The 14,036-nt window shown below is 52.3% G+C and overlaps 1 protein-coding gene across 3 annotated transcripts in view; it reads right to left on the bottom strand.

Annotated features, from left to right (window-relative positions):
- Positions 1–8,226: 8,226 nt before the first annotated feature.
- The window catches only part of IGDCC3 (immunoglobulin superfamily DCC subclass member 3), a 41,531-nt gene continuing 35,721 nt past the window's right edge, over positions 8,227–14,036 (bottom strand). Inside the window, exons 6-14 of one of the 3 annotated variants that reach the window (XM_080662875.1) lie at positions 13,143–13,301; positions 11,841–12,006; positions 11,325–11,572; positions 10,959–11,123; positions 10,485–10,676; positions 10,222–10,326; positions 9,597–9,735; positions 9,227–9,446; positions 8,227–8,991 (exon numbers count right to left, since the gene is read on the bottom strand). In XM_080662875.1, coding sequence (XP_080519001.1) covers positions 8,770–8,991; positions 9,227–9,446; positions 9,597–9,735; positions 10,222–10,326; positions 10,485–10,676; positions 10,959–11,123; positions 11,325–11,572; positions 11,841–12,006; positions 13,143–13,301 — 1,616 coding nt within the window. In that variant the 3' untranslated portion in view covers positions 8,227–8,769. Of the gene's footprint in view, positions 8,995–9,226; positions 9,447–9,596; positions 9,736–10,221; positions 10,327–10,484; positions 10,677–10,958; positions 11,124–11,324; positions 11,573–11,840; positions 12,007–13,142; positions 13,302–14,036 lie in introns of all 3 variants that reach the window. The other 2 variants (XM_080662874.1, XM_080662876.1) reach the window with 2 other exon arrangements.

Below are 14,036 nucleotides of genomic sequence, written 5' to 3'. Positions count from 1 at the left end.
AGGTGTTTTCCAATAGGGTGTGTTGACTGTCTTCCCCCCAGGCAAGGCAGATGTCTACGAGGGAAAGATGTCCTCTGCTGCATGAGGGAATGACTCAGCCCAGGAAACTTGGGGTGTCTGCCTTCTGAGCTCTATCCCCTAAGTCCCCAAAGTCCTGGCTTCTGCTCTCACAGCTCCAGTCTGCTTCACCCTCCTTCTGCCAGAGCACAAGGTGGGTGGCTCCACAGGGAATTTTTGTGCATTGGCCCTTTAAGAGGGTGCCGGACCTTTCAGCTGCCATTCCCTGGCAGACAGCACCCCACTGCTTTTCACAGCTAGGTACCCTCCTCAGTTGGTGCTCTCTGCTGGGGAGCCCAGCTTCGGGATTAGATCCCAGAGTTCTCAGTGGCTCCCCCACCCCCACCCCCAGCTGAGATATCTCTCTGGGACTTCAGTTGCCATCTGTGGGTGCCTGGCCAGCCCTTTCGCGCCTCTGCCCCTCCTACCAGTCTCTATGCAGTCTCCACCTTCAGTCCTTGAGTATCAGCATTCTCTCCTGTGAGTTTTCCATTGATTATTCAGGAAGCCTTTCTGTATTTCACCATTATGACTATCTTTTTAAACTAAGAATTGTTATCTAGTCCAAGAAATCTTTCTTGTGGAATTAGATTAAACTAAAAATTCTATAAGAAATAAACCAATACAAATAGTTAAGGTGTCTCCAAATAGTTTGCCCTGAGTTCTTTTCATAACTGACTTGTTTATTGCTCACAATAACCTGTGAAGTGGGTGTTATCATTTTAAAAAAATATATTTATTTCAGAGAGAGGAAGGGAGATGGAGAGAGATAGAAACATCATTAATGAGTGAATCATCAATTGCCTGCCTCCTGCACAGCCCCTACTGGGGTTGGAGCCTGTAACCTGAGCATGTACCCCTGTCAGCGGGAATTGGGAATTGAACCAGCAACCTCTTGGTGCATGGGTGGACACTCAACCACTGAGCCACACTGCTGGGTGAGATGGGTGTTATTATTATTAGTAGTAAAGAAAGTGGCTTCTTTTTTTAAAAAAAAATATTTTATTGATTTCAGAGAGGAAAGGAGAGGGAGAGAGAGATAGAAACATCAATGATGAGAGAGAATCATCAATTGGCTGCCTCCTGAATGCCCCACACTGGGGATAGAGCCTGCCAACCTAGGCATGTGCCCTGACCGGGAATTGAACCCTGACCTCCTGGTTCACAGGTCGATGCTCAACCACTGAGCAATGCCGGCCGGGCTATCCAAAGTTATAGAGAAGGAAATGGCACCAGAGGTTAAGGGTTGTCCACTGGGTCACATAGCTGGACAGTGGCTGCATGGAGATTGCATACCCAAGCTGGTGCTTTTTTTAATTTAAATTGATTGATTTGAGAGAGAGAGAGAGAGATTTGTTGTTCCACTTATTTATTCATTAATTGGTTGATTCTTGTATGTCCCCTGACTGGGTACTGAACCCGAAACCTTGGCTTTTTGGGACGACATTCCAACCAATTGAGCTATTGGGCAGGGGGCCAGGCCAGTGATCTTCATCACTGAGTGAGCTACTGCTACTCCCAAAGGGACCTTAGATACCAGGCTGCTCTGGGAGCGATGGGGAGCTACGGCAGATTCCTAATCCAACCTGCGTTTTAGAACATGCCCAAACCTCCTACTCCAGGGTCTGGCATTCCTGAGTCTCTCCTCAATATTCAAAAAGAAAATCTCTATCTCAGCCAATTTAGACCATACCTTTTCCCCCTCCCCTGCCCCGAGTTCCCCTGCTCTTTCTCATCAGTACACGGATAAGTCATCAGAGAGCATGGGCTTCGAACAAGGAGGCCCAGGTTTAAACCCAGCTCTACTACCTCACTTCTCTGTGCCTCCGTTTCCTAATCTAGTCAATGGGCTGAGAGAAGACTCAGATGAGGTAGTGTGAAGGCATTCTGTCACACACCACAAGAGGTAATAACAGAGGTGTCGTCAGTCTCACTGGGGCACTAGGGACTCCATAGAGGCTCTTTCCCTTTCCTGAGGAAGCTCCATTTAACCCTCTTGCTAGGTTCCCTTTCGGCCTGGTAAGCAAGCCACCTAAGGCCTTCCTCAGATACATCAATTGTGCGAAAAGCATATGCTCTGCAAATCTTGCAACCATGCATGTATATATTTATTGAGCATCTACTGAGTGCCAGGCCCATGCAGCCAGTGATAGCCTCCTGGCTGCTCAGGGATGTCACCACCATGCATTTCACACCTCCAAGCCTTTGCTTGTGCTGTGTCTTCAGCCTTGGATGCCCTTTCTCCCTTCTCCACGCCTCTTTGGAGCCTTCCTTAATTCCGGACTTCAGTGATTCACGTTTTCTTCTGTTTCTACAGCTTGTTGCTGGTACCAATGCAAATAAGTATATAGGTAGATTGCAGTTATTTTTTCCAAGCCTATACTGTCAGCTGGCTGGGTCTGTCTCTTATATGGGGCAGAGCACATGTTAACCGCTAGCTTCAATCAGATAGGGGTAGAGATCAAGCCTTAGTCCCCATAGATGTAATCTTCAATAATTCCACAGGGTGGCAGCAAACCCCTCCAGACACAGCCCTCCCAGGAGCACAGAGCTTCCAGGCTCCCAAAGCTCTAGAGAGGCCCTTCAAGCTTACTTTCTACTTGATCTGTCCCCACCCTCCACTTGGGTGACTTTGCCCTGCCCACCCCAGTTTCTCTACCTGTAACAATGGATTGTTTGAACAGTTAAACTGCATACTTCACTTATGAATTTATAGCTTTTATCCAGATGTAATTTACATACCATACAATTCGTGCATTTAATTGTGCAATTCAATGGTTTTAGTCTTTTCACATAGTTGTGCAAACATCTTTATTTTATTTTTTTTTCAAATTTTTATTAAGGTATTATATGTGTACATATCTTACCATTACCCCCCCCCAACATCTTTATATTTTACTTTTTTATTTTTTTTGTCTTAATTCTCACCCAAGGATTTTTTCCATTGTTTTGTTTGTTTTAGAGAGAGTGGAAAGGAGGGGAAGAGACAGAAACATAGATGTGAGAGAGATACATCAGTTGGTTGCCTCCTGCTGCAACCTGTATATGCCCTTGATCAGAATCAAACCTGGGACCCTTCAGTCCGTGGGCCAATGCTCTATCCACTGAGCCAAACCGGCTAGGGTCCATCACCACAATTTTAGAACATTTTAATCACTCCCAAAAGAAACTCTGTACCCATTAGCAGTCGCTCCTCATTTCCCCCAATCCTCAGCCCCCCAGATCTAGGCAACCACTGATCTCTCTGATGTTCTAGACATTTCATATAAATGGGATCACACGCCATACAGTCCTTTGGGACTGGCTTCTTTCACTTAGCATGTTTTCAAGGTTCACCCATTTTACTATTAAGAAATATCTTGTTTTATGGATATACCACGTTTCATTTTTTCATCAGCTGATGGACATTTAAGTGGTTTACGCATTTTATCCAGTAGGGATAATGCAATGAAGAATATCGGTGTATGAGTTTTTGTGTAAACATGTTTTTAGTGAGTTCCAGGTTATGCTGAGTGGGCTAACTTGGGTATCTGGGCCCACTAGGGGGGTGAACTTGCAGTCCCCAAGGCTGGCAGACGATGGCTTTTTCTCATGATGGTCTGTGGGTGCACTGTGGGCGGTGCCGATAATGCCAATGGCTCAGCTGATGCTGGGAGGAGCACAGAGCGCTTACAGAGCTTTGCCTCTCTAGGAGTCTGGCTGGAAGTACCAGCGAGTCACGGACACTCAGGAAGAGAAGAGGAAGAAGGCCAAGATGCAGTACCTGAAGAAAAAGCAGCTCATGAGGCTACAGAAACAGGCCTACAGAAAATTGAGAGACACAGAGATCCTCAAGATTCATGGACTCCAGGTCTGAACCCAATAAAAACTGACTGTTAATTACTAAGAAACAAGTTTTAATTTTTCTTGAATATACACCCAGGAGTGGAACTGCTGGGTCAGGTAGTGACTATATGTTCAGCCTTTTGAAGAACAGACAGACAGTTTATCACAGCAGCTGCACCATTTTTCATTCCCACCAGCAGTGTATGAGGATCTGATTTCTCCACAGTCTTGTCAGTACTTGGTATTATCTGACTTTTTTATTCTAGCTATCCTAGAGGGAGTGAGCTGATATCTCACTGTGGTTTTACTTTTCCTTTCTTCATGTGCTTTTTGACCATTTGTGTATATTCTTCAGAGAAATGTCTACTCAGATCCTTTGCCCATTTTTAAATTGGGTTACTTGTATTTTTATTATTGAGTTGTTATTATCATCAAATTATAAGGGTTCTTTATATTTTCTAGATAAAAGTTCCTTATCAGAGACATGCTTGGCAATTATTTCTCCCATTCTATGGTTGTCATTGCATTTTCTTTTTAAAATATTTTTTGTATTGATTTCAGAGAAGGGAGAGAGATAGAAACATCAATGATGAAAGAGAATCATTGATTGGCTGCCTCCCGCATGCCCCACATTGGGGATTGAGCCCACAATCCAGGCATATTCCTTTGACCAGGATGGAACCTGGATCCTTCAGTCCGCAGGCCGACACTCTATTCTCTGAGCCAAACTGGCTAGGGCTCATTGCATTTTCTTGATCATTTAAGCACAAAAATTTTACATTTTGGTGGTATTTGATGTATCTTTTTTTTTCCTTTTTTGATTGTGCTTTTTGCTTTTTATCAAAGAACTATTGCCTATGCCCTAGCTGGTTTTGCTCAGTGGGTAGAGTTTTGGCCTGCAGACTGAAGAGTCCCAATTTCGATTCCAGTCAAGGGTTCATGCCTGGGTTGCAGGCTCGATTCCCAGTAGTGGGGCATACAGGAGGCAGCCAATCAATGATTCTCTCTCATCATTGATGTTTCTCTCTCTCTCCCTCTCCTTTCCTCTCTGAAATCAATAAAAATAAAAAAATTTTTTAAAAAGAACTATTGCCTAATCCAGAGTCAGGACAGGCTGTAGGCATTTTGGAGTGAGACCAGGGCCAGACGCTGCGTTGTGGCAGTGGCACACGGCACAGGGTGACCAGCAGGCTGTTTGTGTGCTCGGGAGCTCCAAGTCCAGCCCAGGTCCCTCTTGAGCTCCAGAAGCAAGGCCCTTCCCAGCCAGGCTCCTCCCTCAGTCCTCTTCTCAGCCTCTGCTCTCCCCCTCCCTGCCTCCCTGCCCCAGGGGGCTCCGTGAGGACTCAGGGGAGCAGCAGAACTCCCCATAATCAGTCCTTGTGGGAGGGGTATGGGTTCAGGTGTCCCTCTCCCTGACTCTGGCCTGAATCCAGAGTTCAGGGCAGACTCTCTCATCCTTGTTTGCTCCCACTCCTCCATTTCCTGTTTCCAAGCAGATTTCCCCGTCCTGAGCAGAGTAGTGAGCAAATAAATGTTAGGATGAACCAGGCACTTGTGGGGTGGTTTGTTACAAAGCAGTAACTAATTGCAGCAGGTCGCTGCTGCTGCTTTCTGCCCAGACGGTGTGCGTGTATGCGTATGCACATATGTGCGTGTGTTAGGGGCAGTGTCTTCAGCCTGAGGCCTCTAGACTATTTGAGATCTTAGGGCCCAGACTCCAGATGGGCCGCTCAGCTTTGACATCTATTTCTGCTGAACTCCTCGTTGGAACCCTGCTTCTCCTGCTACCTTAGCCCAGTTCAGGACCTTTTTAGAACAGGCCCTACCTGTATTTGATGTAATTGGTGTGCAATTTGCATACCTCTACATGAGTCATATTAGGTGGTCTCTACATGTTTACCTGATGCCTCTGTGGGGGAGGTATTAGCATCTTGGGCTGTTGGAGGGGACAGGGGCACTGGAGGTTACCTGGTCTGTTCTCCCACCCTTGCAGGGTCTGCTTGAATGAATGACAAACCCACCACCTTCCCAGGCAGCTCTTGGATGGCTGGAGTGTTGAAGAGTTCCTGTGCTTGCCAAGTTTTGTATAGAAAAAGAAAAAGTGAGGTAGCCTGTCTACATTTAGTTTGGGTTTAGTTCTTTGCTCTGGGAAAGTCAGGACAAGTCAACCACTACCCGCCATGCAGGACAGGTACTGTGGTGGCCTTAGGTATCCACAGCACCATCATTGTTTCTGGCCTGACCTCCGCCCAACCACCCCAGCAGGCTGCTTCTGGAAGCCAGACCAGCGGCTTTCAAGCATTCTTTCAGGAGCAGAGCCCGGTTTGTAAATGAAATCTCATGTAGAGCCCAGCGTGTAAGGCAGATGGGAGTGGACCTGCTCTGGACGAGGGTGGGCAGGAAGGGTAGAAGCCCCCAGAGAAGTTCCCCCACACCCCTGGCCACAGCCAGGCCGCCCAGCTTGCAAACCACTGTCCTGGTGTGTTCCTCTCGAAAGGTCCTCTGGGTATGGGACCCGCCCTGCAGACCTGCAGAGCCTCCCAGCAGCGAGCCCTGGCTTTCCATTTCGGCAGCAGAGGGGACATGAACCAGCTAAGCCATTGCGTTACAACACTGCCTCTCAGGAAGCTCGAGGCCGGCTGAGACCTCCAGATCTCCTGGCCTGTCCACAGCCTCAGCAGCTCAGATACCTGGCTTCAGGAGCCTGGGCGGAGGAGAGGACGGAGGAACGGAGAGGCCTGGCCAGGGCTCTGACTGTGCCCTGGAAAGAGTTCCTCAGTCAGAGCCCCCGTTTCCTTAACTTTGGGGAAGGAAAATAGTCCTTCCTTGGAGATGATGCATGAAGAGACATAGACAGCCCTGCGCGGCACCTGCCTCAGGGCTGGTGGGCTGTCCCTATGGAGCCGAGGGAGGCATGGAGCAGCGGGTAGAATGCGGACCCTGCAGTAACTGGCTTATCCGTTCTGTGAAATTGAGATGATAACTAGAATATCTACCTCCCATGCATGGTGCCTGTACGTGGTACACGGAAGTCTGCTGTTATCATCCTGGGCTCTGATACTGTGAGCGTCAGGCCTGGCCCACACTCTCACCCACTCCTCCAAGACCTGACACAGCCATCAAAACACTCGAGGTTTACTTTGGCAACAGGACTTTTATTCAGTCAAAATGAATAGAGTGTGACAAAAGTCAGGCCCAGTCAGGCCACGTGGCCCCATCCTCTTCCTCCCCTAGACCCACCCTTCCCACAGGAGAGGGGGTTACTGGATGAAGGGGGTGTGGAGAAGCCACTGCGGGGACCAAGGGGAACCTGTCTGGGAGCTTGGAGAAGCCCTCAGCACGGGCCCAGCATTTGGGAGAAGGGGCGGACCGCCCTTCTGAGTCCACATGGAAACAACTCCAGTCTTCTAGGAAAACATCACAAAGTCTACCTGCTTCAGCTAATTAAAGTTCAGGGTGAGGGGCCCTAGAGGGTTGGGGGTCAGGGACTTTATAGTCTAATCTCACACTTAAGGGAATACACTTATCTTTTCTTCCTTTAAAAAAAAAAGCTTCTTTCTGCTATTTAAAAAAATGTTTCTGAGTGTAATAAAAAATAGGTATTTGTTTCCTTGGTTTTCTTTTTCCTTCTTTAACTAAGTATTTCAAAGAACAACACAACAGAAAAGAGAAACAAGCAGTCACAACATAAAAACCCTTAAACACACCTTGTATAAAAATAGCTTCCGGCCACATTTGCTGACAGTGGTCTTCCCACTGTCCAGGGGGTGGGTCAAGCTGGCTGTGTCCCATGAGACAGAGGACCCCTCCCCACGCACACACACACCATCACGCACACATTACATTCCAGGGGCCAGCCTCCTCCAGGGCTCTGTGTCTGGGCGGGACAGGAGGCAGGCTTCAGAGTGACATCCCCCCCTCCCGAGGCCCAGGAAAGAGAGAGGGCTGTGGGGATCCCAGTCCAGGATGAGTTGGCTGAGAGGGTCAAAATGGGAGTGGATAGAGCAGATGAGACGAAACAGCACTGGCTGCGTGCTGGCAGGTGGCTGAGTTTGGAGCAACAATTTACATTTCAAGGAACAAATTTTCCTCTCTTTTTTGGCTTTTTCCCCATTATTTTCTTTGACCAATTCCATCTTCATTTCTGTAGGCCCCGAGAGGCCTACCCTTGGTGACGCTGCCTCTGGCCTCCTCTCGGGGGAGAGCCAGGGCTGTGAGCAGGGGGGGGAGCAGGAGAGAGGGTCCAGTGATAACACAGGCCCAGAGCCAGGGAGCCTTGAGGTAGACGGTTTCTTTCACACCTGGTAATGGGGAAGCGCCTTTTTTTTTTTTTTTTCTTTTTTAACTCTAAACTACAGTGTGGGAGGAGAGGGGGTGCCCATAAAGGGGCTTGAGGTAGGAGTGCATTCGGGGCTCTGTGGGGAAGCGGGGCTGAGGCCACGGCCACTCCCCCAAGGACATTCATTCCGGCTGAGGTAGGTGCTGAGAACCAAAACAGCAAAAATCCATCCTGAGAAAACAAGGCGGGGGGAGGGTGGCAGTGCCAGGGGCCACAGCAGGGCATATTTTTGGAGTCTGATTCACCTTCCTCTCTCTTCTCTCTTTTTTTTTTCTTTCTTTTTTTTTTTTTTTTAAAGGAAAACAGTTCATTCCAAGTCATAGAGGTACCAGGCAGAGGTGAGGGGGCACTAGCCCAAGGGAGGGGCTCCTGCAGAGACCCCTCCTGGTCCTTGGGGGGCTCCCTGCCCAGGCTTCTGTAGGCCTTGACAACCTGAGGGCAGTCTGAAATGCTGGAAAGCCCCATCCGAATCCCACACAACTGGAGAAACCTTGCCTTTGACCTGAGAATGGGGGGTTGCCCCGCCTCCAGAGCTGTCTAGACACTGGCTACTGTCCCGAGAGAGCTGGCTGGGCAGCTGGTGCTGAGGAAGGCCGGGCAGCTTGTCCTTCACTGAGGAGGCCGGAGCCTGCGTCCTGAGGTCGGGGGGCAACTGTGAGGCCTGCGCAGGGAGCCTTGGCCTCCGACGTCCTCTCCTCCCGAAGGCCGGACCCCTGAAGTGGCAGCATGGAGAGTGGGGTCTCCTCACACAGGGCAGGGGCCGCAGGATCCTGCTGGGGAGTGGGCCAGTCACACCGGCATCAACATGAGGCCAGAGGCCCACATGCCCTCCAGCCAGAGGCTTGGGCTCTGGATCCACTCCCACTGAGGGCTCAGGGGCTCCAGGCCTCCCTGCTGACTCAGGAACAGACGCACAGGCCGTATTTTGTGTCATGAGAAGACCCGGAGCTTGGTGAAGGCCGAAGGTACAGGGAGGGCAGGATCGGAGGTGGGAGGGACACTCACCGTGGGGCTGGGGCTGGGGCTGCGGTCTGGCTGGCCCACTGCCCCGGCCGGGGGGAACAGCTGCTCCAGTTCCTTCATGTCCGCATGTTTCTCGTCTCGGCCCAGTTGGTCCCGATCTCCCAGTCTGGCCCCATTCAGTGCCAGCATACCAGGGTCCCTCTGGCTCCGGGGGCCCTGAGGAGGCGACAGCTGGTTTTCTACATCCTTACACAAGAGGACCCTATGGGGTGAGCCAAAAGTTAGGGAGAAGGACGTGGGGTGGGGGGGAGAACAAAAGGATAGAGACAGCGAGCCCAAACTCTTTCCCCCTGCGGCTCCTCCTCCTCCCACCCCATGTCAGTCCAGCCCCCTCTTCCTGCCCCAGTACCACCTGCCCCTCTGGCCAAACAGGAGGAAGAGGACACAGAAGATGATGCAGGTGACCCCGATGTGGATGCCAATGACGATGCCTGTGGTGGACATCTGGCTGGTGGCCTCCTCCTTCCGGCAGTCACACGGTGGGCTCAGGCCTGTTGGGAGGGGCAGTTTGGGGGCTGTGGCTCCTCTGGTCTGAAGCAGGCCCAGGCACCCAATCTCTGGGGGCTCCTTATCCATGAGCCACTCCCACACCAAGTCCATAGATCCTTTGTCTTTGCCTATGGGATTCCAGCGCAAACTTCTCAGCTCTTTTTACCAGTTATTGAGTACCATGTGCCAGATACTGAGAATAACACTGTAAACCTCGACACAACTCTGTAAAGTGCCCCTATAGTCCTAACAGGTATTATTATCCCTCTTTTATAGAGGAGAAAACTGGGGCTCAGAGAGGTTAAGTAACTTGCCCAAGGTCACACAGCCAAACTTTGAGCTCAAACCTAAGCCTATATTCTCAAGGTCTGCATGCAACTCTTCTACCCTCTTACTTGCCCTGGGTCCCTGCTCCCCTCTGCCCACAGCCCCTGGCTTCCATTCCTGAGTGCCAGTCTTCAGCCTCACATTCCAAACACAACCCTCACCTGTCCTCTCAGATGCTCCCCTCAAAGACACAAAGCGGACTGTGGCGTTGCCATCCCCATGCTGGTTGTAGGCGAGCAGCTTCACCTCGTACACTGCAGAGGAGTCTGGGGGGAAAGGCAGGGAAGGCTGCTGAGAGACCAGCCAGCCACCAGTGGGGGGCTCTATCCCAGCAGGGAACAGAGGTGACTCCTGCGCCCCACAGCCTGGCCCCAGGCACTGCACCCTGGCCAGACTCCCCAAGGCCAGGCTGTGTCTGCCTCACCGAGCTGGCTGAGGTTGTAGGAGGAGACAGTTCCAGGCAGCACGATGGGGCCAGTGAAGGAGGCCTTGCTTGCTGGGCGGTAAAACAGCTTGAAACCGCCCTGATGCAGGGCCAGCCGGGGCCAGGGCTCCCACAGCAGCTGCAGGGTGGAGCTGCCCAGGACTCGCACTGACAAGGGGGGTGGGGCGGGTGCTGCAGGCGGAGAAGGAGGCCAAGATGTGAGGACTTTTTCCATGTTCCACTTGTGACCCAGACCCCCAAGAGCTTGACAGTTCTCTGGCTTCTGACTCTAGCTTGTTCAAAGAGTACCTTTACACGAATTAGAAAAGGACTCCCCTTCCTCCAGACAGAACCAGCCCCCACTCACCCTCAGACCCAGGCATCCTGTGCAGTGCACAACCGGAACAGGTGTGCGTGGGGTTCTGCTCTAACACCCTGGTGTCTGCAGTTTTGTACACCACGACCAGGCCTCACCTTCGCCCAGGGTGCTGGCCAGGGTGGGGGCAGAGGCTGAGCTGGCCCCCCGGGGGGTGTAGGCCTTGATGTAGAAGCTGTAGGCGGTGGAGGGCTCGAGGTCGCTCACCAGGTGCTGAAAGGTGCCTTTGCTGACTGCTTCCTGATACTCCAGCTCTGGTGGGTCTGGGAAGGCGAAGGGCAGGGCAGGAGAGTGTAAGGGCATGAGGGTGCCCTCCCAGCATTGGTGAAGGGAGGGCAGCTGGGGTGCAGCGGGGAGAAAGAACAGAGGGTGCTGGGTAGGGACACGCAGATGGAAAGGGATAAGAAACAGTGACTACGAGGACAGGGCTGCAGAGCCAGCCCGGCCCACTCGGCCCCACACACCAGCAGCCTTCCGGATGTGCAGGACGTAGCCGATGATCTCCTTGGTGTTGACCAGGGGCTCATTCCAGGACACTCGGACCTCAGTGGAGGATATGGAGACTGCTCGCACGTTGATGGGGGGCCCGGGTAGCCCCTCAGCCCATAGTACGGTCAGTCTGGCACTGGCCTGTGAGGAGCCAGCACTGTTCTCGGCCACACACTGGTAGATGGCCTCATCTTCGGGGCCAATTCCAGAAATGGTCAGGGTGCTGCGGGGGGAGGGAGAGCCTCAGGGCCCGACTTCCTCCCAGAGCCCCCTGCAGGTCGCCAATCTCCCCATTTGAGAGATAAGAGACAGCTCCTCCAGAGAACAAACAGCTTGGCTCAGCTCTGCTGAGGTCGCCCAGCAGGTGAGTGGCAGACCAGAGACTCACACCCAAGTCTCCAACTCCCAGCCTAGTCCTTCCCCAGGGGGAGGCGCACAGTCTGCCCAGGCCACTTATTGTGGCCTCCCCCCAGCATACACCACACACGTGCCTGTTGTTATTCTTGAGCCTGACGTGGCCTCCTGGCCCCAGCACCTGTCCATTCTTCAACCACGTGACGTGAGGGGGCGGCTCACCCTGGGCTTGGCAGGTGAACATGGCTGTGGTCCCGGCTGGTCTGGAAATGGACTGGGGGTGCTGGACAAACTCTGCTGGGGCTGGAAGGGGCGCACAGAGAAGCACAAGAGCAGTGAGGGTCAGGTGGAGAGGGACGAGACAGCTGTGAGGGAAGGGACGATGAGGAAAGGGGAAAGGGACAGGGTTGGAAAGCCTCCAGGTGGGGCCCAGGCTTCAGGAGGTGGTGGCAGGTCCTACCTCCATCCACCAGAGGCAGACCCCAGAGAGGGCTCCATTTTAATGACCATTTAAAAGACTGACATTTGTATCCGAAAGCAATCAAGCTGAGCTCCCTGTTCAGGAAATTGTTAAATAAATAAATGTGCTAATAGGTTTGGCTGCACCTCGAAGGCGGTAATGACGGGGAGATGGATGAGCCCTCAGTGCCAGCCCCCCTCGCCCCTACATTCAATTCCACTCTCCTCCAATCCCAGGCCTCAAGCCTCCATTAACACCCGAGAAATGAAATGCTCCATCACTTTCATTTGGACAGATTAACGGCACATGCAATGCTAAACAAACAGGGATTTAAGTCCCTAAGACCCCTCTCTGCCACCCCTTCCCCGGCTCTCTAGGCGGGCACAACACAGACAACCCCTGAGAAGGAAACCCAAGCCCAGACCATGGGGACAGCTGACCACAGGGTAGGAGGATGACCTGGTCGGCTGCAGAGGCCCTGAACACTGGGGAGGGGAAGCGGGCTCTGTGTGTGAGGTGGAAGCTGGGTGTGCATGTGAAAATGACAAACCCGCTGAGAGTGCTCAGGCAGGTGTGAGTGTGGAAGTACCGCACGTGTGAATGAAAACAGCGTGTGGTGTGAGGGACACGTGTGAGCAACACGGGGGAAACCAGCTGAGATTATAAAATAGAAATGACTGGGGGAGCTTGCTGGCACCTGGAAGGGGCACACAGGGGCCCATGACTAAGAATGTCCTCCCATTCCCAACACACGCATTCCTGGGGGACAGAGGAGAGCTGCCCTGCTGGCTGGCCTGGGGGCCTGGGGAGGGGCAGGGAGAGCGTTAGAGCAAGGGTAGTGAGTGGCAGACCCTGGGTGTCTAGGGTGCTGAGCTTGGGCCAGAAACGTTGATGAGGCGAGGAATAGGGCAGGAGGAGGGGTTGTGTGGAAGCCCCATCCCCTCGTCTCCCAGGGGTGGGGAGGGAGGGAGGTAGGTACCTTGCACCACCAGCCGGCCCTGTGCTGTTCTTCTCACCCGGGTGCCAGGCCTGTTGGCCGCACAGACGTAGACGCCTGAGTGCTGCACGGTCACATCTGAGATGATGAGGTTCCCTGTGCCCAGAACCTGGATGCCCTCCACCCCAATGGGTCGGCCATCTGGGGAGGAGGAGGTTGGAGGTGAGGAGGGTCAGGGAGATGGCTGTGGAAGAGGGGGAAGTACGGGGGCATTCCAGACTGTGCAGGTTCACCAACCCTCCAGGGGCCCCCGTCTTTGACTCAGCACCTTTCCTCCTGAGCATCTCAGGCGGCACTGTGGAGGCGGAGGGAGCAACACCGAAAACTCTCTATCAGTAGGGACCCGGGTCCCATTGCGCATCCTCACTCACTTGTGGTGACCTTCAAGTCCCTTCCTCTCAGCTTTTCAAGTAGGAAAGCAAGGGTTTGAATGAACTGGACCTTTCCCTGCCTGGTTTCTCTCGCTCTTTTTAAATATTTATTTTTATTGATTTCATAGAGGAAGGGAGAGAGAGAGAGATAAAAACATCAATGAGGAGAGAGCATCATCGATCGGCTGACTCCTGCATGCCCCACACTGGAGATGGAGTCCGCAATCTGGGCATGTGCCCTGACAGGCAATCGAACCATGACGCCAGCGGGCCTGGTTTGTCTCTCTGGAAAAAAGTTCCAGGGTCAAATATCCATTCTGTTCCTGGACTGTCCCAATGCCCATTCATATAAAGGCTCTGAGAAGTCCTGCAGCAGAAGGACCTGGTTAACTCTGTCTCCTAAACTTGTTAGGCCACCAAGCTATTCTTTCCCTCTGCAGATCACGCTTTGGGAAATGTTGGACCAGATGGTCCTCGCGGTGCCTACGGGCTCCTCCTAATGGTG

Source organism: Plecotus auritus, assembly GCF_963455305.1.
Source record: "Plecotus auritus genome assembly, chromosome: 1".
NCBI classification, from domain to species: Eukaryota; Metazoa; Chordata; class Mammalia; order Chiroptera; family Vespertilionidae; genus Plecotus; species Plecotus auritus.
This window is presented reverse-complemented; position numbering and strand designations above follow the sequence as displayed.